The sequence below is a fragment of the Fusarium vanettenii genome, assembly GCF_000151355.1.
Source record: "Fusarium vanettenii 77-13-4 chromosome 6 genomic scaffold NECHAsca_20_chr6_4_0, whole genome shotgun sequence".
Taxonomy (NCBI): domain Eukaryota; kingdom Fungi; phylum Ascomycota; class Sordariomycetes; order Hypocreales; family Nectriaceae; genus Fusarium; species Fusarium vanettenii.
Window position 1 is genome coordinate 1,316,243 of NW_003315865.1, and position 23,345 is coordinate 1,339,587.

Sequence of the window (23,345 nt, forward strand, 5' to 3'; positions counted from 1 at the left end):
TTTCCTAGCGTCTGAAGCAGGGCCGTTGTGACGTCGTGCCGGGGCTGAGATACATGTCAGAGTCGAGGATGGCTTCAGAGATGAAGAGAGGTTGTACCTTAGAGGAGCTGAGGAGTGGGAGGTGACATGGAGGTTGTCCCCGTTTGGCCGGCCGCAGGTGTCAAAGGTCATGCCCCTTGATTGTACTGAGTGTTTTGAAACGTCCTACCAATGAGGCCGTCGTGATAGTTATCCAAAGACTACAAGCGACCCTCCTTTTCGCCTGTGAAAACCCCTAGACGCGAGCCGATTCTCTTACACCGAAGTTCTTTAACTTTTACGCCTGGACGGGTCTTTAAACATTACCTCAACCCGCAGTCTCCGTATCAACGGCTGCCCTGGAATTTCAAGAATTCTCTTACTGGGATAGAGATGGTTTCCTTACTGGTGATGATGTTTCCGACGCTGAACGCCTTGGCCGACAGACAGATCTTGGCCAAGGATCTCAGGAGGTAATTCTATGAATAAAAAATACAAAAATTCTTTACTTATTTCTAATAAAAATTCCATCATCTTTGACAACACTCAACTTTGAGAATGACGAACCTGCTGATTTGTCGCCCAGACGGCAGATTGTGGGCTGAAAATGCTTGTTCAGAAGCTTGGCCAAAGGCAGTATGTAACTGAGCATCGGCGATTGGCGTGGGGAATTTGACGCCCAGGTCCATGCATCCCTTGGAGCGAAACACGCAGCAACGTCATAATTGGTGATGACCTCCAACAGGGGACGGATAATCGGCTTCGAAATTCGAGACGAACAGCTGGCACTGGCACTAGCTGAGCCGAGCGACGCCTGAATCATTCCCGCTGACATTACCTGGTCGGTTTCGCTGCTGGCCGCTGACGGTGGCTTCACTTCTGGATGGTCGAGGCCCCAACCAATCCCTGAAACCAATCTTGGTGCTGACCGGTGTTCCCCTGCGTCGCGACGCTCCATCCTTGAATGCGAGGCCAGCTCGCACTCGACTTTACCCTTGAATTTATTTTCGGCTTCGTATTACCTGATGGACATAAACGGGTCTTTTCCTTTTCACCCCTTTCTGCCCACTTGAAGTGGTTCCTGGTGGCTTGAGCGGCTGCTGTAGATCATCCTTTCTTCAATCCTCCAAGTTAAACCTTCAATCATCGGCCTCTCCAATCTTCAGCGTTCGCTCTCTCCCCCGACAACATCATGCCTCAAGACGACGAGGACGAAGGCCGCCCGAGCCATTCCTCCAACACCAACATATCTAACCAGGGCGACGACAGCAGCGATAGCCGCCATGTTCGATACAACCTCACCGTCGATACCCAGAACCTCTCGCCGCCCCAGGCCACTCCCAACAGGCCTGCGCGATCCGACACTGAGCTGCATCGCCAGATGACCTTTTCGCCCTCGCTACTGCGTCGCCGAGTGACTCGCGCCCCGACCTTCAAGACTGTGGAGGACTACGATGAATTTGATACCACCTTTAGCGCCCGCCCTGGCTGGCAGCCCGGCTCTGAGCCTGGCTACGACCCAATGCTCCCCGATGGTGGACATGCGTCAATGCCGACTTTGACAGCGCCCTGCGAGATCTCCGTTATCGACTTTTCGCAGCAGGCCGTGATCAAGCATCACTTTGACAACGAGGGCTTTATCAACTTTCTGGAGTTGCCCCAGGAGGATTGGGTCAAGTGTCGCTGGATCAATGTTAATGGACTCAGCTGGGATGTGATACAGGCCGTGGGCAACAAGAAAGGACTACACAAGCTCGCGCTGGAGGATCTGATGCAGATTAGGAACCGGACAAAGGCCGATTGGTATCCCAACCACGCCTTTATTGTCATGACCCTGCAGAAGCTTGTTCACCTGGTCGACGACGACGACGACTCGACCGATACTAGCAGTACCTACTCGAGCAAGTCGTTCAACGCACTGAGGGGATCCATCAGGGATCTCTGGAGGAGTCGCAGGACGTCGGACCCGGAGAAGAATGCGGCCCCTCATGGACTGCGACCACAGGATGTCACCACAGATCTTCAAGAGACTGGCATGATCCGGACGCTGCAGCGATACCATGCCTCTGGGAATGAAGCGCGGACTGAGTTTATGGAGAATCACTCGTCTCTCGCGCCTTATCAGATGGCCATCTCGGCGGAGCAGGTCTCCATCTTCTTGACATCGGACAATACCGTCATCTCCTTCTTCGAGGTCTCGGCTGGGGACATTGAGCGTCCCATCTTTACGCGCCTTAGCACGCCGGGTACCATCCTGCGGGAGTCTAACGACGCGTCCCTGCTATGCCAGGGCATCATTGACGCCATTATCGACCTTGCCATTCCCCTGACGGCCGTGTATACGGATATCATTGCCGATATCGAGATCGATGTGCTCACGGCCCCGAGCGTCACGCAGAGTAAGAAGCTCTACATCTGTATCAGCGAGATCAACAAGATGCTAAGCTTCCTCAACCCTATCGACAATGTCGTCAACGTTCTTCGCGACCACAAGACGTACATGACCCACGATCAGGCCCAGAAGGAGCTCGGGAACGCTGGATCCGGCGTCATCATCACCCCCATGACACACACGTACCTTGGCGACGTGCTCGATCACTGCATAATGATCACCGAGTCCCTTCAGCAGCTCAAGCAGTCGTCGGACAATTTGATTGATCTCATCTTTAATACTATTTCTGCTGGACAGAACGAATCGATGAAGCAGCTTACTACCGTCACCATTATCTTCTTGCCGCTTACGTTTATTACTGGATTCTTTGGTCAAAACTTTGACGAAGCAACGTTTCCCGATCTCCACCATCCTATTTGGTATTTGTAAGTTGTTCTCTCTCTGATGTCTCTAATCATATGCTAATGATTAGCACAGCTGGGCTTGTGCTGTGCCTACCGTGGTCGCGACCATCCTAATTCTCATGAGAGAGATGATTTACAACTGGCTTGTCCGCATCGTGCAAAGGAGACAAATTGTCACGCTCAGAAAGAAGAAGAAGAAGAAGACGAGGCAGCAAAAGATCAAGCTCAAGGTGTAATGGCTTTGATTGGATATGTAGTCGCAGCATTGGATGATTTGATGATACCCAAACGTTGAGAAACAGAACAGGATATTTCCTGCTGAAGGGATATAGAGGCCGGATCGGCATATACACTTGATTCCACAGACTTGTTTTGGCTTTTGAATCAAATTACTTGGATTGAATCTCAATCTGGTACCTAATAGTATCTATCTGTTGTGCGGCAATTGTTATGGTTATTCATCTATGAGCGCCTGAGCCAGAGTCCTTCATTCGACGAGGACGAGGAGCTGCTCTCCGAGTCGACAGCATAGTTCCCAGAGGAGCCAACCTCCATTATCCCCTGACCATCCAATGCCGATGAAGAGAGACATCCTCCACTTTGCTCTGCCCTCTTGAGAGCGTTCCAGTAATGGCTGAGGACATGGTCGAACGAATATGTCAGCATCGCCTCCATACGATCCTTGGGTTCCATCCTCTCAACTTCCGAAACCTTCTCCTCGATTCTTGTCACAGCAGTTCTGAAGCGCTTAGCGTTAGAAGCCACGGCAAAGAGGAAAAGACGTCCAAATAGGTGAAGCCAATACTGCATGGCCTCGCGCTGGGGATGCCACAGACCATAGCGGAACACCAGCTTGGGCTTCGTGTCTGGTGCAAGGTCCAGCGCCACCGTCATCTCGCCGGCAGTGTTCTTGAGCATGCCGGAAAGCTCGGGCAGTGTGACTGCGCTCCAGATTATGTGGATGCGTTCCTGGAGTAGTTGGTTCTTCAGCTGGGGGATGTAGGTGTCCATGATGTCCGCCTCAACTGGGAACGAAGGTCGTGACAAGGCCAGAATCCGCTCGCGCTCATCTTGGTCAAGGGAGCCCTCTTGGAGAAATTTGCTTGGCCTCATGGCAATGTTGGATGACTTTGTGATTGGGACATAGTGACTGAGCTTAGGGTCTTTGGTCTCAGGTCGCAGCGAGAGGAGAAGCTCTGGCTCCAGAAGCCAGACCAGCGTGATCGCCTTCTTGGCATCTGTAAGGTCGAAGCCTTCATGCTGGAGGCTCATATATACCCGGAGCTGGCAAGTCGAGTTGCTGTGCATCTTGATGTTGGTGCGGAGAAGGCCTAGGACGGTTTCCATATCGATCTTGCCCCTGAAGGGGGAAATTGGGGCCATTCCTGACTGGGCGGTTCCTCGTCCGAGGTCTTGATCTCCATATCGGTCTCCTGGGAGGATGGAGAGCAACGAAGTGTAGGGACAGCGGAGGCGAACTCCGACCCAGTCGTAGTCTCCGGGGCTACTAGAGGTAGCAATAGCGTTGCGAGCTGGGGTGAAGAGCCAGTAAGCCATGCGATGGTCGCCGCCGCTTGGCTCTTCGCCTTTCACAGGCTTCTCTATAGTAAAATCAAGATCATCCGAATCCGCGTTGTCGTTCTTATATGCAACGGCGCCTTGGACGCAAGGCTTGCTCGTGAGAGTGCGCCCGAGGTACTCAGCGCAGTGCTCGACACATGTTGCTGTGGGGTTGGGCGCGGTGGCAGGACAAGCCCATCGGGTACGGCCGTCTGCCTCTGCGGTGTAAGTCTGACCGGGCTTCTCTTTGGCGACGAGAAAGTCGACTTCGACGCTCCATTCGACGAGGTCACCCCAGTTGGTGTGCTGGGGGTGACCAACGAGGCTCTGTGATGAGGAAAGAATATCCGACATTGGTGGTCTGTATACCTAGGAATACTCTGGTCGGGATGGCGGTCTGTGTTGATTTGGGAACCGATCAGGGGCGCCATCGATGAGGATATATATAAGATGAGCCCGTGGGTTTCCTTCTCTCCTGGACGTGGATCGCTGTGAAGCCATGCTGTGAAGAGCGACGAACAAGGATGACGGAGATAATGAATCAGGAATATTGTATAGAGCTATGTACTGAGAAGATGTTGAAGAGAGAGTGAGAAAGGGGGAAAGTGCGATTCATTGTTCCCTTTATGGACGTGATGCAGAGTAACAAAGGCGAGAAAAAGGACTAACCAATGAGTTGAATACACCTCATCGGGCTCAAGAATGGCGGTGACAAGGAAATAATTTCAGAACTGCGCCGCCTCTCTGAATATCTGACATGGAAGCCGATTGTTGCCAAGACAATGGGGAGGGATTGCCCATGAAACAATCACGGGCCGATGGGTAGCTTGTCTAACTTGTGACTCTGTGTCATGTTGGTGAGGTGTTACAGCTGCGGATGGCTGTTTCTCAAAAGAGATCTTTTGCAAATGCGAGAGATTTGCTCTAGTTGTCCAAGTAGAGAAACATCCCCTATTCGGGAGTGTGTGTGTGTGTGTGTGCTAGTCTCCATAGCATGAAGGCAGTCTTTGACATGCTTTCCGCTCCAAAAGCCAAACAGCATCAAACTTATGGATAACGGTAGATTTGCCGTGTCGTATAGATCCATGATATCGAGACAGCTGTGCAACCAAGGCCAGGGTCATCGGGACGAGCCTTGTGTGACACCCAGGGGCTGGCCCTGTATAGTAGGCAGCGGACGCACGTGGATAGCCGGGCTATCAGACATCTCAGCTGTCGCAAGAAACAATAGCAGCGAGAATGACCCCTGGCGACCTTATCCCGGTGACCTATGTGCCCAGTGACAAGCCCAGTTGCCCATCCGAGGCATGGTTGGATTCTGAAGCATCCTCGCCATCATTGTTACTCTACCTATCGGACCATAACATTAAAAGGCCAAATTAGCATAAAATGGTTCAAAATATGCCTCAATAGGTACTTGACCAAATTCATTGACCAAACAATATCTGCCAGCTCGAGGTGATGGTGTTGAGGTCATGAGTGATTACGTAAAGCCGGAGCTCAAGCTTGGGCCGTCTGGAGCCTGCAGGCAGCAACACCCATTCTCGGATCACCAAGCCCCAGCTGAAGCTCACTTGTTTACATCAGTGGAGCTTACAGTCCTCCCTTCTTCTTACATCCAACCTATATATACCCCAACAAGAAGAATGTGAACACCGGAAAGCTTTGGTGATTCTTTCTCGTTTTTTTGCGCTAGCTTTAATGCCGGAGTGTCAGCAACGTTCTTACGTCAATACTCCCCTCATACAATCTCGCATACTCTCATCATGGGAAGTCAACAGGAACAAAGACCCCAGACCGAAGATGCGAAACATGAAGATGAGATTCAGTACGGCACAGTAGGAATTACCCAGGAGGAAATGGAGGAAAAGTGAGCCCATTTCTACCAACTGCCCTGGCAATAATTAACATCGTCCAAGATATCCGAACCGCCCAAAGAATCACTCAAAGACCCTAGTCTTCTCTGAGCTGTTTCGAGAGTTGTTTAATCCATTAAGCGAAAACAAGAAGCAAAATGCCACCGGCGCAGGCCCTAGAAAGGCATTCAGAGGTGTCAATAAGCTCTCACCCCACGAGCAGCGACGACACATTATCGAGCGCTTCATCATTCGATGGCGCAAAGAAGTCGGTCCCGATTTCTACCCTGCCCTGCGTCTAATTCTCCCCGACAAGGATCGCGATCGAGGTGTTTACGGCCTCAAGGAGAATGCAATAGGAAAGCTCCTGGTCAAGTTGATGAAGATCGACAAGAGCTCCGAGGATGGCTACAATCTTTTGCACTGGAAGTTACCTGGTCAAACCACTGCCTCTCGCCTGGCTGGCGACTTTGCTGGACGATGCTTCGAGGTCATTTCGAAGCGCCCGATGCGCACAACTGTCGGTACCATGACAATCGCTGAGGTCAACGAGCAGCTGGATAAGCTTGCTGCGTCTACAGGAGAGACAGAGAATCTGCGTATCTTTGAGACTTTCTATAACCACATGAATGCCGAAGAGTTGATGTGGCTTATTAGGATCGTCTTGAAGCAGATGAAGGTCGGCGCCACGGAAAAGACCTTTTTGGATCTCTGGCACCCGGACGGCGACGCCCTCTTCAGCGTGTCTTCGAGCTTGAGACGAGTATGTTGGGAACTTTCCGACCCCGAGATTCGGCTCGAGCAGGATGAGGCGGGCGTTGCCCTCTTGCAATGCTTCCAACCGCAACTTGCCCAATTCCAGATGCCTGCGTCTTTTCAGAAAATGATTCAGCTTCTCCGACCGACAGAGGAGGACCCTGAATTCTGGATCGAGGAGAAGCTGGATGGCGAGCGTATGCAAATGCACATGGTCGAGGACAAAAAGCACCCTGGCGGCCGAAGGTTTTGCTTCTGGTCAAGAAAGGCCAAGGACTACACATACCTCTACGGCGACGGACTTCAAGACGAGAACTCGAGTTTAACACGGCATCTCAAGAAGGCCTTTGCATCAGGTGTCAAGAATCTGATTCTGGACGGCGAGATGATTACCTGGGATATGGGCGTTGACAAGATAGTCCCTTTCGGCACTCTCAAGACGGCCGCTCTCGCAGAGCAGCAGAACAAGTCGGATACAAACTCGGCTGGTCACCGTCCCCTATTCAGGGTCTTTGATATCCTCTACCTCAACAATAAGCCCTTAACTCAGTATACCCTCCGAGATCGACACCGCGCTCTAGAAAAGGCCGTCAAATCTGTTCATCGACGTCTTGAAATTCACAACTACACCAGCGCAACAACTTCTGATGCTATTGAACCACTTCTCCGCGAAGTTGTTGCCAACGCGTCAGAAGGTCTCGTACTCAAGAATCCTCGTTCAATGTACCGCCTCAATCACCGAAACGACGATTGGCTCAAGGTCAAACCTGAATACATGTCCGAGTTCGGCGAGTCCCTCGACTGTGTCATTATCGGTGGCTACTACGGCTCAGGGAAGCGCGGCGGAATGCTTTCGAGTTATCTGTGTGGTCTACGAGTGACACAGAACCACATCCAAGCGGGCGCAAATCCTGAAAAGTGCTTCAGTTTTTTCAAGGTCGGAGGTGGATTCCGTGCCGAAGACTATGCAGAAATCCGACACCGAACAGAAGGAAAGTGGATTGAGTGGGATCAAAAGAACCCGCCCTCAGAATACATCGAGCTTGGAGGAGGTGAGCTCAGACAGTATGAACGGCCAGACATGTGGATTCGTCCTAAAGACTCGGTCGTTGTTTCAGTGAAAGCAGCGAGCGTTGGTCCTTCAGACCAGTTTGCTCGTGGATTCACTTTGCGCTTCCCACGATTCAGGCGTCTCCGTTTGGATCGGACATGGGACACTGCCCTATCCCTAGAGGAGTTTCAGGAGCTGAAAGATCGGGTTGATGAAGAGTCAAAAGAGAAGGCCATGACGGTTGAAGACAGAAAGAGACGGAATCCCAAACGAATCAAGAGGGAGCTTGTTATAGCTGGAGAAGATTCAGCGCCGGTCGAGTTTGAGGGCGAGAAGACGAAGCTTTTTGAAGGGTTGGAGTTTTGCGTCCTTTCTGAAGCTCTGAAGCCCTACAAAAAGACTAAAACCCAACTCGAGTCCATTATCAAAGAAAACGGAGGTACCATTTCTCAAAGAGCGGCACCAGGTACAAACATGGTGCTTATTGCCGACAAGAAGGTGGTCAAAGTGGCGAGTCTCATGAAAGGAGGAGACGTGGACCTTATCCGTCCCAAATGGATCAAAGATTGCCTGGAGCAGGATCTGGGACAATTTCTGCTGCCGTTTGAGGAATCACACTTGTTTCACGCTACAGAAGCGATGAAGCGCGCGGCGGAGCAGAACACGGATCAGTTTGGAGACAGCTACGCTCGAGACATGTCCATTGATGAACTCAAGGATCTCATGGACTGTATGCCCAAGATCGAGGACGGGGAGCCATTCAACAAGAATGAGTTTCTACAGCAGCTTGAAGATCACGGCAAAGATCTGGGCAACTTGAGGAGCTTTATTTTCCGGCGCTGCGTGGTGTTGTTCCATGGGGTGGACACCGGTATCAATCGGGTCTCTCGGTTGAAGCACTTTGTCAAGTATGGTGGAGGAAGTGTCACTGAGGACGCAGGCGACTTATCTGTGACACATGTTGTGATAGAAGGAGGAGATCCAATGCAAATGGGTGAGGCGGCCGATATGGTGCGTAAGGAGCTGAGCTCAAGACGCACACAACCCAGGGTGGTGGCTGGAAAATGGATCGAGGATTGCTGGAAGGAGGGCACATTGCTTGATGAGGAGCAGTTTGTGGTTCCATGAAGAACGATGGGTATTTAACAAGTGTATACTACCTAGCCTTTATGTTTATTTATGCCTTGAGGATTAGACGCCATCAAAACGACCGACCATGGAAGCTTATTTTCCAAGAGTCAAGAACAGTCGGTCTCCAACGTCTCCCAGGCCGGGCTTAAGCATGCCAGTTGATGTCAACTCCTTGTCGACTCCAGCAATCCACACCTCTGAGCCCTCAGGCCACTCGGCAGCAACTCTCTTGACACCCTCCTCGGCACCAATGACAGCGAGGATGATAATCTTCTTGGCTCCCCATTCACGGAGGGTCTGGATGGCGGCGGCGCAGGTTCCGCCAGTAGCGATGACGGGGTCGACGAGGATGGCAAGGCTGCTAGCGTTGCTTGACGAAGCTTCGTCATCGGGGATCTGCTGGGGAAGGTTGTTGTAGTACTCGACGGGGTCCAGCGTTGAGGGTTCGCGGTACATGCCGAGGTGATGAACCGGGACAGGTATGGGGAGGATGGTTTGCACAGCTGGAGGCGTGTTAGTTCAGCCCGTGGAGAGATGGAGGGAGAGACAAACCTTCAACCATGCCTAGACCTGATCGGAGGATAGGAACTAGACACATGGTGCTTGGCTGGACGGTTGTGGAAGTAAATTGGAAACCCAATGGGGTCTCATCCTGTTGATGGATGGTCAGTACGTTTGGAAGCTTTTGACTTGGCGCATGAACTCTGATACCTGAGGACCATCGGTGACTTCCAGCGACGAAGCTAGGGCTTCACACGAGACGATTAGGGAAATCTCATGGATCAGCGCCTTGACCTCTCGCGGGCTGATGGACTTGGAGCGAATCTGGCTCAGCTTGGCGCGGAGGCACGGGTGCTGAGACACATGGACGTTGGAGGGCAGCGAAGACATTGTGTATGTACGCGACCGCTGAGACAAAGGCTAGATAAGGATATATGTCAATCTTGTGGTTTCACGGTAGTAGGATGGATCTGTTGAGAGTAGGATCTACAGATGAAGCACCACACGAGGGTTGCTGGGACGAGGCCAAAGAGAGGGAGAAGGAAAAGAAAGAGAGAGGAGGGGAGAGAGGGAAGAGGAGGAGACGGGCCCCTTTTGTATTCAGTACTTGGCGCATCTCAGAGACACAGGCTCTACATCGTGTACAGTACTACCTGACTTACAGCGACCTGCTTCACCGGGTTGGATCACAAGGACGGAAGCTGGTGGGGTATTGCAGGCGGGAGCTTCCAGTGCTTTGGACGGGCGGCGGCGGGGTGAGATAAGATAAGAGCTTCGGAGCTCACCGCTGGGACACACGGGACGGAGTGAAACGCGGTGAGCTGCGAGGTAGAGGGTACTTATTGCTAACATGTTGTTATCTGACTGGTTGTCTCCTGACTCTAGCAAGGATTAGAACGAATTGAACAGTCTTTGATGGATCCTTTAACACTATCATCAAGTATCTGAATGTTCCTTAATGGCCGTCCATCTCCCTGCGTTATCTCACCCCTGGACCCTGGTCTCAATGGGTCCCTCTCTAGGTACCCACCCGACTCTTCCTCCACCTCCACAATGACAAACTCGACCAGGCGCCGCCCATGGCAGCCTCCCGGAATGTTTCTCCTTCCGAATGCCGTCATACCCGACAGTTCCATGCCACTAACACGATCAACAGAGATTTTTCATTTCGTCTCGAGACTTTTGTAACGGCTGATTTTTCGAGTTTAAATATGTTTTTGTTCCACTGTCAGCGTCGGTTCAGTTCGCTGCGACAACTGGATTGACGATAATCAAAAATTCCGACGCGAAATTCACACCATTTGCGCCTCGATCGAAATCGTCGATTTGCTCAACATGGACGAGATTGCTCCTGAACAGAGGCGGCGCGGTAGCTCTGGGGTTTACAACGCACCAAATTCTTACACTGAGCTGGGAGAGATCCTCGCGCAACAGCCGATCGACGAAGATGCTGTTAGCGACACCGAAGCTCCAGCGCTGGACCCCGTACAACGACGCGACTCGGGTGTTTACAGCGTTCCTCGATCGTATAGCAACCTCGACGAAGTATCCCCTGTTCCACCGATCGAGGAGCCTCCAGAGGAGTCTGAGCAAGATGTACGAGACCGGCCGAGACGACGCAGTAGCTTTGCCCGTCACGAGGGGCCGATTTTCGAGCCAGAGCCTATCCCGGAGGAGGCAAAGGAGAGGAGTGTATCCAGACTGGCCACCGAGCTATACACGCACTCGTATCTAATATTCTTTGCGATTCTTGGAACTTTGGCTCGGTTAGGTCTGACAGCTTTGACGCGGTACCCTGGCACTCCCGTCATCTTCAACACAATATGGGCAAACTTTACAGGAAGCGCAGTTATGGGATTCCTAGCTGAAGACCGTAAACTGTTTCGCAACGAATGGGGCAACGCAACATACGACGAAGCGATCAAGCAAGCCAAGCAAAAGCACAAGGACGAAGAAGATGGGTCTAGTTCAAGTCAACAAAAGGACGTGGATTTGGCGGCTGCGAAGAAGGCGCATCTGGCTATGAAGAAGACGATACCCCTATACATTGGATTGGCTACGGGGTTTTGTGGGAGTTTTACCACGTTTTCGAGCTTTATCAAGGACACGTTTCTTGCCTTGTCGAATGAGATGGTAACGCCAGGATGGCCAGATTCGCCGACAAGTCGTAATGGGGGCTACTCGTTTATGGCTATGCTGTCTGTGATCATAGCCACCGTATCACTCTCACTCTCGGGTTTGTTCCTCGGGGCTCATATCGCTATTGGTCTTGAGCACATCACGCCAACCATCCCCTTTACTCTGAGTCGCAGGGTGCTTGATCCTTTGGGCGTTTTCCTCGGTTGGGGTTGCTGGCTTGGAGCCGTGCTTTTGGCTATCTTCCCACCACATGAATCTTGGCGTGGTCAGGCTCTCTTCTCGCTTGTGTTTGCACCATTGGGCTGCCTGGTTCGGTTCTATCTGTCCTTGCACCTCAACGGCAAGATGGCGACGTTTCCCGTCGGTACATTCGCCGCCAACGTTCTCGGTACAGTACTGCTTGGTATGGCATATGATCTCGCTCATGTGCCCCTGGGCGGCGTCGTGGGTTGCCAGGTGCTGCAGGGGATCGAAGATGGTTTCTGCGGCTGTCTGACGACGATATCGACTTGGGTTACTGAGCTTGGAAGTTTGCGACGGAGGAGTTCCTGGATATACGGAACGACAAGTGTTGTTGTGTCGCTTGTGCTGATGATTGCCATTATGGGGGGTCTACGGTGGAGTGACGGGTATAGTAAACTGCTGTGCAAGGTATAGAACGGTTTAAAGACATAGACTGCTAAAGAATAGTTATTGCCCTCGAGTTCACAACTCGGTTGTTAGTCTTGATGCTTCCTTTGCCTGGGTGAGTGCAAGCCACGTGGATGATGGAGCTTTCTGCCGACTGAATTGAGAATCAACGCAGTCCGGCAGAGATCAGGTCTTAACAGTACGCCTGAAATTGAAATGTGCACGTTCATTACAGCAACCGGTCTGATACATCGTCGAGGTGTGCTATGGTCAGTAAGATAGAGAAGGGGATTTCTGGCCCCCCATGGTTTCTGACCCCTCTAACTGCTCTGGAGAAAGGTAAGGTATACAGATTGACATCAATCAACTAACTAAATATGGAGTTTTTAACAGCCAAACAGTTCTATCCATAGCCTAGGGGGGGTCAGAAACCCCCTTCTCTATCTTAGGTACAACAAGACCATTCACCCCCGAATCACTGCGAGGCACCTGGATTGGCACCGGACGAATGAATAATAGGTATGGGACGAGCGGGCACAACAAAATGACGATGGTGTCAGTCTGTAGTTGCCTTTGTGAACTCCCTCGGCCCTCGAACTAACGTGCCTGGAACCAACGCAGTGTGGCAGGAGCTCCTGATTTAGTCAGCTCGTCCTGCCCGTTTGCTGGACCATCACTCTTGACTAGATATTGACTGTCGACCACCTGTTCAACCACTTCATCTCTCTATTTTCTTCCCTCTACCAATTTTCCTGTCTCGATTCGCATTTCTCTATCAACATTCACCGTTAATACATCAACTACGATCACTATCGTTCCGCCATGGACTCGGATCCCGTGGACTCGGATGCCATGGACTCGGATGCCATGGGCTCGGATCCTATCGACTCAGATCCTATCGACTCAGATCCTATCGACTCGGATCCTATGGAATCGGATTTCATGGGCTCGGATCCCATGGACTCGGATCTCATGGACCCGGATCTCATGGACCCAGATCCCATAGACTCGGATCCCATAGACTCGGATCCCATCGAGGCGGCAGGTCATATCCTCATGTCTATGGCTTCCGATGAACCACACACGCCACTCCCTGGAACAGACCCCCCTGAAGAAAAGCGTGAAGTGCCAGTCGTGGTCATATCACCAGCCTCCCCCGTAACCATGGATGCCGACACCCCTCCTGAAACCCCAATCAGGAACGACCTGTTGCGGCCGGAGGGTTTCCATACACTGCCCCTTGAGCTACGGATCAAGAAGCCTGCTTCCGTAGAAGAGGAAGTCGGGCCAGATGAGCCGCCAGATGGACTGCCAGGTGGAGAGTCAGATCCAATTTACTACCCCCTAGACTACTATCGCGACAAAACTGCGATGGATGACAAAACACCAGGTTCAGACACAAACAGAGAGGAGAATGAGCGTTACGATGGCCTTGCCCAGGAGTATATGAGTTACGCTATGGGGGAGCCTTTGGAAGATGCTCAAGCATCCTACGAAGTATCATACTGGGAGCTTCCAGTCGAAAAGCCTGCAGAGCTCACGATGCCGTGTGGACAGGCTTACAGGCCAGGGACCCCGAAACACTTCGAAGACCTCCCTCTCGTCGAACCAATCTGCTATAGACAGAATGAAGAAGGAGAAGCCTGCGGGCTGTATGCCAAAATCGGATGCCCAGGTTGTCACCTTATTGCTGTATGTCCCCCAGAATCATGACCGAATAACTGTGCTGACCTACTCAGTACTGTACTTTGGAATGCCAATTGGCCCATGCAGATGCCCACCGATGCCGTGGTGCCGAAGTAGAGCAATATCTCAAGCTTACGGACCAAAGCAATTTGTCTCCTGAAGATCCCAGCGAGATCCGCTACCCATGGGGATCGTGGCCCGCCATCGATGTCCTGCAACTCCAGAAGAACGAAGGTGTTGAATTTGATGGATTACTCAATATTCTATTGACTGGAGGTATGGCAGCCAGCATTGAATGCCCATCGTGTTCGAAATATGCTGACACTCAAAGATACAAGCCTTCGCACTCTTGTCAACACCATCGCCAACATTCCTGAAACAGCAAATCCTATACTCCATTTCTCGAGCAATGAGCTGGATACACAGCCGGTCGCCCAAACACTCACGGTCTTGCTTCTCCTAACAGATCGCTCCTGTGAGGATCGGTACAATGCTGAAGCAGCTGTCTATGCTTGGTACTCAAGCTCGATCCCCACTCCCATGATGAGACATATCCAGAAGGTTGCCCTAGGGCCGATCGTAGATGCTTTCCAGAAAGCCATGAGAGCCTACCTACATTACGGCGTCAAGTCAATGCCAATTCGGTTTCCTCGAGGGAACTGCTCAATTGTAGTCGACTTTACTTTAAGGGAGTGGAAGGCGGTCTTCCTCTACGTAACCTACACTAAAAAGACAGACATTCAAAAGCTAAAGCGCATGCGTTACTTTGACAGAAAACATTGTGAGGACATTCAGGACCGTGTCTAGAGGGCACCACATATGCGGATACTTGGGATGCTCAAGTGGGAGACGGATGGAATGCTTCAACCTTATGGCCTTCCTCTACGCAAAGATCTGATGATAAACCCGTATGTATCTATACTGGCCCCAAGTGTGATGGTCCTCAAGTGGCACGAGAACTGACAAGGGCAGGTTTTTGGTTACACCCACGGGCATCCCAATTGCCGGCATCACCAGCGAGCCTGTTACAGAATGGCCGATTTCGGCTATCCTTGGCCAAGATTCAGGCCCAGCAACAAACGACGTCTATGGCAAAATGTTTTACTATGTCCGTTCCCTCTGCCTCAAGTTTCAGCGACGCCTTCGGTCTGTACAGGTGGAGTTCAGTCTACTGCGACGAGATCCCTTGGCCCTGCCAACAATATTCAACAACCAAGGCCACAGAAGATTTGACCGTATTGATGTGAGAGCTCACATGTCTTGTCAGATAAAATACATGCTAACGAGGTTCAGACTGGCGCGCACTTTGACGTGGCTCCAATGGTTGTTGCCGGCCCCCTGAACTATCTCCTTCAACATGTAGACATGAACCCCCATGCGACCATGTTAGGCATATCCAGACTAGCTACGTTGGCCGCTTCCTCGGAACCGACAATGGAAGACATTGCAATGGAGGTTCGGCACTTTTACGCGCCAATGGGTACCAAACTGGACGAGCTCGCGCCGCCCGTGAACCGCGAAAACGAGTCATCTATTGATGGAACCCGTCGCACGTGGGGAATATTCATGTGGCGCAATTGGGACAAGTTTTCCGATCAGTAGGTGTTTCTCTCTGTTTAACTAATGGCTTCAGCTTATATGAGGTTCTGCAGTTATCTCAAGGCGCCTCATTATTTCCAAGAAATCTCCAAGCATGTCCTCGGGCATCATCCTCGTTTGAGCGGCCGCTTAGACACCAGATTTGCTGGCCTTGTCCTCAAAGCACGAAACACAATCACGACTCGCTGGCCTCACCGTCTCATCCATGCTCGCAGCAACACACCATCCCGGACAGACTTTGATAACTGGATGAGTTGGGGTTATCCTAACGGATTCCGATGGCTCGAATGGTCAAAGGTGACTGACTTATGTCCAGGAGCTTTGCATAATTGGTTTCAGCTGTGCTATTTCGAGGGTGAGATGGGCCACCGATGTACCCCTGAACAGTTCGCCGAGGTAGTTGCCGAAGGTATAGCCCCGTTAGTATCGGTCTTTCACCCCTCTGGGGAACTTGTGCATCCTCCCAAGCGAGAGGAAGGGGAGAGCTCGGGCGAAAAGAGAAAAGCAGAAGCAGAGGGGGAAAAGAAAGAAGAAGAAGCAGAGGGAGAGGAGTCCATGGCAGGTGGCGAAAGCCCAAAGAAAAAGAAAAAGAAGAAGAGCAAGAAGAAGAAGAAGTGATAAAGATAAGGCACAGGGACGTGGATGAGTTTATGCCGGCTACCGTGTATGATGTTAGACTTGTTTGAATACAAGAGGTGTAGCAAATTTGAGTAGGCACTTGGCAATTATTGCTGTGGTGTTTGGAATCACGAATTTATGATGGGCAATCAGTGACTTGATAGATGCAGCATGCGGAGTTGGGAGTTGCAGAGCTGCATTTTGACGTTATGGGGGGATATGAGGGTAGAAACCAGGCACCGAAGAATGTTACTGTTCTCTGTTTTTTTCCTTTTCTTTTTTTCAACACTCTCACTCAAGGTCTACTAGATTTGAAGGTGTCTTTTCAGCATTGTATCAGGCTGGGTCAATTGACGTTTGACTCAAACGCGGTAAGACTTGGCTCCGTGCCTAGACGGAGAACCACGCGTTCTCGTGGCTGGGGCCTACATCATAGGGCGGCTCGAAATAGGCAGGACACAGTCAACACTCCAAAGGAACCACTGTACGGATACATTCCTGTTTGATCTCACAAACAAAGGAGATGGGATGCCTCCCTCTCTTACCGCGATGATATCCGGTGTGAGTGATGTCGTGATACTTGGCGCAACTTGGGCTTGACTCAAACAAAGACCCAAGTAGCAAACTACCTTTTCGTCGATTAAGCATTCCGATAGTCAAGGCAGACATGGAAATGGCTCCAAGCCATGGCGGACACTTGGGACGTGTCTGGCGCCAGGCCAGGCAGATTTTCGCACGGAAGAGTCACTAGCCTGAAGCCTCTGAGCATAACGAGAATGCAGGCACAAGAATGTGCAACAAAGCTCGCCAATCTTGACCAATCAGGTTACCTTGCAGATTTAGAGCTGGGACCCGGCAGTTGGAGTCTTGTAGCCGTAGCGGCCAACGAAATATCCAACACCAGGTCCTCTTTGGTTGAGAGATTTCAGCCCTACCTCGATGGTGCCTCCCTGATCCTGGACATTGGGCAGCTTTGAGCCAATGGTTTTGTTCCTCTATCATGCTGCGTTCCGTTGCGGGAGAAAAAGCCTGGGACAGAGTCTAGGCCACCCGTCTCAGTTCGGTCTGGATCAGAAGCAAACCATTGGCATGGGGGAGAAACATCATTCGCACCCTTTTCCGTGACCATGTCCCCACGGGGTTCTCGCATTTCATTTGTTAGGTCCCCGAAAATAGGTGGTCATTGTCGCACAAGCTAGCACTGCATGACGGGAGAGAGAAGAGCTCAGCTGGACCACCGCTTGTTGGCGCAAGCCTAAAAAAAAAATCGAGGGCTTGAGGCCGTAGAGAAACCAGCCACCTCTAGGATCTAGGCCTGGACCGTCGCGGCGGTGGGCCAAGTGAAGCTTGCTCATGCCCGTTGAACTGGCTCCAATGGTAGGAAGCCATGGCTTGCAGAGAGGCGTCGTGGGCGTTGGGATGGGCTTTGGTTTATGTACCGGCGTGGCTCCCACCGTGATGAAGCTGCCTGTCGACCTCTATTTCTTACTATTCATTCTTCTATCGCTGTGAAGAGACCGCAGGGTCGTCCTCGCCATGTATCCAAGCCAGGCCGGCGTCAACGCTTCTGCGTTTGACGCCCGCTACGAACCGCAAGCGACCGACGACTCATCGTGGGACCGCGACGGGCCCAAGTTTCCTTCCTCGCGGCAGAAGAGGGCCAATTACCGACCCACGGCTCTCCGGTGGTACTTTATCGCCGGGCTCATAATCTGCATCATGGCCGTCATGGGTCTTGTTGTCTGGGCGGAGCTCCAGATGCCCAACTCGGAAGAGACTGCGACGATTATAGACAAGAGAGACCAGATTGAGGAGAGACAAGAGGTTACTGGTGGACAGAGGGTTTCTACTACGCTTATCGTGAGCGAGTTTACAAAGTTGGTTACTGTGCCTGGCACGACGGGCAAGTTTACCACCATGGTTCCGACGACTACGTATGAGACTTCCTGGAACTATTCGACGACTGTCAAGGACGGCTCGACTATTGTCAGCTCCGACGTCACCGTCGTTCCAACAGTGGTTATCACAGAGTTTGTCGTCACACAGCCTCCCCAAGTGACCGAGATCATTGTCACTAGCACCATCACAGGCGGCACAGTCATCTACAGCAGTGTCTCTGGCGCGGTTACTCCTCCTCCCGCATACACCAGCCCCTTTACCAGCATTGCCACGATAACCAGCACCCTCACGATACCCGGTAGTGAAGATACATCTTACGGCACTTTCACCTCGGACGAGACTAAGACTGTCGTCACTACGATTGTTGAGGATGGTACCACAAGGACTGAATCGAGTCTCGTCACCCGACCGATTGTCAGCGCTTTCCCGAGTATTGGAGAGACGACTGCTGCTCCGAGTGTATATGTTTCGTATGGAAAGATTACCATCACGTCTGTTTATACTGTCCAGGATTCTATCAACGAAAACGGCAAGCAGAAACCCAACCAGGAGGAGAAGCCAAACCAGGGAAAGAAGCCAAACGAGGGAAAGAAGCCAAACGAGGGAGAGAAGCCCAATCAGGAGGAGAAGCCAAACCAGGAAGAGAAGCCCAACCAAGAGAAGCCTAACCAGCAAGAGAAGCCAACGGCAAAGCCCCAGCCAACTGAAAAGGTCATCAACGTTGTTACCGTGGATCCTGACCGAACTGTGAAGAAGGTTGAAAAGGTAGGCCCGGTAACCTATGTCACCAAGGTTCAGGAGAACGACGTCGAAACCTTGGTCATCTCGCCGGGCCGCGAGACTGTCGTCAGCAAGTTCGATGCTGTTGAAACCACCGTGAACGTCGTGGCCACAGCAGCAAACGGAGCATTGACTACGAACCAAGTCGTCCAGACAAAGGCCGCCTCCTATGCTACCTATGTGAAGCCTGTTGCACCCACGGCCGTTGTCAGCAAGGTCGAAGCTTATGAGACAACAGTCAATGTTGTGAAAACTGGTGCAGACGGCTTGTTAACCACGAACCAAGCTGTCGTGACAAAGGGCGCTTCTTATGTGGTCAAGCCTGCTCAACCTACTGCGGCATACGAAACTACGGTTGACGTTGTTACGACTGGTGCGGATGGTTTGCCAACGACAAACCAAGTTGTCAAGACGGTCCAGCCCGGAGAAATTGCTAGCGAGGCTGAAGCATACGTGACCACAGTCGACCTCGTCACGACTGGTGCTGATGGCTTGCCGACTACGAACCAAGTTGTCAAGACGGTTCAACCTGGCGAAATCATCAGCAAAGTTGAGGCATACGTGACTACTGTTGATGTTGTTACAACTGGTGCGGATGGCAAGCCCACAACGAACAAGGTTGTCATGACCAAGAGTGCGTCGTTGGTAACTATCGACAATGCTGCTGATAGCGAGGCTACAACCTTTGTCAGCTCAGTTGATGCTTTCGAGACCACTATAGATGTGGTTTCAACTGGTGCTGATGGGCTGCTTACGACTGGAAAAGTTGTAACAACGAAGAGTGCCTCGCTGGCTACGATTGTCAAGTCCGCCGATCCTTTCAAGCCCACGACAATTCTCATCACAAAGGGCACTGGCAAAGCCAAGCTCACGACGATTACCTCGGACCGCAAGGAGTCTTCGACATATGTCTCAACCATCAAAGGAACCACGAGGACGTATTCGAAAACGACAACTGTTCGTCCAACCGCCACAGATGAGTCTTCGACGGACGAGGATGGAGAAAAGGGGGGGACTGTCAAGACGGTCGTGACGGTGTACGAACTCGACGCTGGGAAATACTTTCTGGGAAAGTTTCTGCCTGCCATGTTGGCTGTCATGCTTTCTATCCCGGCGCGTGTTATCGACCTCAACGCTCAGCAGTATCAGCCATTCTACGCCTTGAACCGGCCGAACGGTGCTATGGGCCCTCAGTCGATGAACCTTCACTTCAGCGGCTGGACTGGTTTCTTGCAGCCTTTCAAGGTACTTTCTAATGGACATCCGGTGCCATTCATCAGCATGCTCATCGTCTGGTGTTCTGCGTTAATGGCGCCTACTGCCGTCGAGGCCATCGGCTTCAAGATGCACGGCAAGTGCAAGATCAACGCGTTTGAGGGATGTGCCCCAGCTCTGGGAGTGTCTCCACAGCCTACCCACTTGCTTCTAGCTCTCTTGGCGTTTACAATCGTCCTCCTCTGCTGTCTGCTCTTCTTCCTACGCAACTGGGACACGGGCTTGTACGCAAACCCCTGGAGCGTAGCTGGTATTGCCTCACTGGCGTCTAACCGAGAAATTCGACCGAAAAAGGCATCAGAGAACAAAATTGCAAAGGAAATGGCAGAGAAGCGATATGGATTTGGACTTTTCGAGAATCGAATGGGTCAGACTGAGTACGGCATCGTCTTATACGACGACGCGGGTGAAAATCTCCACGACGAGGGAACAGTATCCGACTCCAACTCTCTCGACTCGCACACAGCAGTCGGTGCGAAGAAGCGAAGACGAAATCCATTCATGGTCCTGGGACTTGCCTGGCGTCTTGTGTTTTTGGTGTTTTTGCTGGGCTTGATGGCTTTTCTGCTCTACTACCATCTCACACTCGACAAGCCGTTGAAGTCGTTTAGGAAGTTTATGAACAGCCAGACTTTTGGTGTGAGGTTCTTATTTGCTACTTTTGGTGTTATTATTTCGTTTAGTTGGACGGCATTCTTTAACAGTAAGCACACACTGACTTTTACTATGGGAGCTGTTGCTAACTGTGATAGGTATTGCCATGATTATGCCTTACCAGGTCATGTCTCGCGGTCCTCAGACTGCGGCAAACTCGGTACTTCTCACTCGTCCGACAAACGGTGTCTCTGGTTTCTGGTCGGCTATCAAGCACGGACAGCCGTTCCCAGCCATCGTTGCCATCATGAACATCCTATCCGAGTTCATGCCGATCCTCCTATCCAACATCCCCTACTCCCTCTCGCAAGTCAGGATAGCGCACGACATCTGCACCCACCTCTCGGTGGGCATCCTGTCAGCCATGGCCCTCACTATTATCAGCAGCTTTGTGGTTCGCTGGCCAGACATGCCGGTGGACCCTCGCTCTGTAGCCGGTGCGATGTACTATGTTAGTGAGAGTGTCATGGTGGATCACTTTAGTGGTATGGCGAGCATGGACAACAAGGAGCGTGAGAGGCGTATCCGGGAACTCGGAGGCACATACATGTACGGCGAGTTGACGACGAGGACAGGCGAGAAGAGGCCTGCTGTTGAGTGGGACGACCGCACGCTGGGGATTATACCTACGGTACCGCAGCATCCGATGGAGGGTGTGCATATGAGGGATGATACACATGCGAGGATGGAGGGTGTTGATACGGCGTATCATGGTTTTCAAGGGGGGGCGGTGCATACTTGACGGTGTTTTCATGCATTGGTTTGAACTGGTTGGGAGGGGGTAATGAACATAGAAGGGAATTGCATATAGAAATGAGAAACTGATGATGATTGGATATGTTACACAATAGGAGTAATGTTTGATGGAGTTGGGCTGATGGATGGAGTGCCAGAATTTGGAAGAAAGGAGGTGACGCTTTACGAGCAAATTAACAGCCAACTCAGAAAACGGAATCAATCAATAATCGTGATAGAGATTTTACTTGCTTATTCTTTTACTTGGATGCCAAGAGTGAGGCTTTACGGGGATCTGAAATTCCTTGATCGAATCAATCCTCCAACTCGGGGTATCTCCGCCAGATGCCGTCCCCGTATGCCTGGCGTCTGTCGCTCGCCAGATACTTGGCAATGTTGGGCCTGGTCTTGACCTCCGCATACAACTTGAAGACGCCGTCATACTTGCCAGACTGCTCCAGTGCCTGGACTGACTTGGGGAAGGCAAATGCCGTGCCATCAACACACTACAGAGTTAGCACTGATAGTAATATGGTTAACGTGTTTCTTACCTGGAATAGCACCAGATCCACATAAGTCAGGCTGTCGCCGTACAACCATGGGCCTTGGCCGCTGGTCTTTGCTTCGAGAAGTCGTTGCATGTAGCCAAAGAACTTGGGGAGGCGTTCCTTGATGAAATACTTGGCCCGCTTCTTGGCTTCCTCCTTCTGATCTTCATAGTACAGGCCGACGGCGATGGGATGGTGAGTATCGTGAATCTCGTTGACAAGACCGTCGATGATGGTTAGAGAGATCTGGTTAAGGTGATAGACGGCGTCACCCTCCTTAGGGGCCAGACCAAGCTTTGGGGCAAGGTAGAGGAGGATGTTGGGCAGTTGGTTGATAAGCAAATCACCATGTTTGAGAATGGGAGGCGCCAAAAGAGGAGGGTTGTGAGCATCACCACGGCTCTCAGCTGAGATGTGGCTCAAGACAGCGGGGACAGCCTTGTCAGGCGTTTGTGCAATGTCCGAGTAGGGGACGCCAGCTTCCTCAAACAAGAGGCGGACAAATTCACCGCGGCCAGGAAGACCGGGCCAGTAGATGAGTTCATACTCTGGTTGAGACATGATGAAGTGAAGCTGTCACGATGGTGTCTTGAGGAGTAAAATGTGAAGACGAATAATGACGGAGAGCTTGACTCTTTATTGAGAGGTGGGGTTACTCCTTCCACGACCAGTAAGCAATGCACGTTGGTCTTCCCTGCGGGCTATAGATTCTGCCGAAGCTGACAAGGCATAATCCATTGTTTTTCATCCCACCGACAAGCCGAACGAATCGAGTGATTGTGACTATGAAATCGTGCATCTTACGGCTCGTCGGCCGGAAGGCGGGGCGGGGGCGGGGGGAGCTGTTGGGGACAATGATATCATTGTGGTGTGGAAGGCTCGTGATGGCAGGACAACAATGGAGTTTGTGAAGCAGGAATGGAGAGAGAGGTGTTTAGAGCTGGAGACGAGCTCTAGAATACTATCGATGCATTATTCGAGTGCCAAGCTTGCCTGGATCTATCTGTGATCCTACATAGGTACCCAGTAACCCAGGTGCCCTGGAAACCGATACGGAGCTTGAACCGGGCGGCTATCAAGTTCTATTTGGCAGGGTTCTCCCAAGGCCAGAAT

General features: G+C 51.6%; 6 protein-coding genes across 6 annotated transcripts; 3 read left to right on the forward strand and 3 right to left on the reverse strand.

The window, feature by feature from the left end:
- Positions 1-1,210: 1,210 nt before the first annotated feature.
- Positions 1,211-3,050, forward strand: NECHADRAFT_81786 (uncharacterized protein; the record flags this gene model as incomplete). The annotated part of the gene is made up of 2 exons (XM_003044782.1): positions 1,211-2,835; positions 2,888-3,050. 2 exons carry the CDS (start codon positions 1,211-1,213, stop codon positions 3,048-3,050), a joined length of 1,788 nt encoding a protein of 595 aa, XP_003044828.1.
- A 226-nt stretch (positions 3,051-3,276) lies between these two features.
- Positions 3,277-4,728, reverse strand: NECHADRAFT_81787 (uncharacterized protein; the record flags this gene model as incomplete). Its single annotated transcript, XM_003045187.1, has 1 exon — positions 3,277-4,728. The coding sequence occupies one exon, from the start codon at positions 4,726-4,728 to the stop codon at positions 3,277-3,279; it is 1,452 nt and encodes a 483-aa protein (XP_003045233.1).
- Positions 4,729-6,140: 1,412 nt separating this feature from the next.
- On the forward strand, positions 6,141-9,165 carry NECHADRAFT_43928 (uncharacterized protein; the record flags this gene model as incomplete). Its single annotated transcript, XM_003044783.1, has 2 exons — positions 6,141-6,244; positions 6,294-9,165. The coding sequence occupies 2 exons, from the start codon at positions 6,141-6,143 to the stop codon at positions 9,163-9,165; spliced, it is 2,976 nt and encodes a 991-aa protein (XP_003044829.1).
- NECHADRAFT_102722 (uncharacterized protein) lies at positions 9,156-10,266 on the reverse strand. Its single transcript, XM_003045188.1, has 3 exons — positions 9,880-10,266; positions 9,721-9,820; positions 9,156-9,671 (listed from the first exon to the last, which is right to left on the reverse strand). The coding sequence occupies exons 1-3, from the start codon at positions 10,057-10,059 to the stop codon at positions 9,262-9,264; spliced, it is 690 nt and encodes a 229-aa protein (XP_003045234.1). The 5' UTR covers positions 10,060-10,266; the 3' UTR covers positions 9,156-9,261.
- A 738-nt stretch (positions 10,267-11,004) lies between these two features.
- On the forward strand, positions 11,005-21,691 carry NECHADRAFT_43287 (uncharacterized protein; the record flags this gene model as incomplete). The annotated part of the gene is made up of 7 exons (XM_003044784.1): positions 11,005-12,452; positions 13,906-14,134; positions 14,673-14,796; positions 17,858-18,744; positions 18,889-19,116; positions 19,732-20,998; positions 21,048-21,691. The coding sequence occupies 7 exons, from the start codon at positions 11,005-11,007 to the stop codon at positions 21,689-21,691; spliced, it is 4,827 nt and encodes a 1,608-aa protein (XP_003044830.1).
- Positions 21,692-21,898: 207 nt separating this feature from the next.
- On the reverse strand, positions 21,899-22,822 carry NECHADRAFT_62085 (uncharacterized protein). Its single transcript, XM_003045189.1, has 2 exons — positions 22,236-22,822; positions 21,899-22,190 (listed from the first exon to the last, which is right to left on the reverse strand). The coding sequence occupies exons 1-2, from the start codon at positions 22,791-22,793 to the stop codon at positions 21,999-22,001; spliced, it is 750 nt and encodes a 249-aa protein (XP_003045235.1). The 5' UTR covers positions 22,794-22,822; the 3' UTR covers positions 21,899-21,998.
- Between the last annotated feature and the right edge of the window lie 523 nt (positions 22,823-23,345).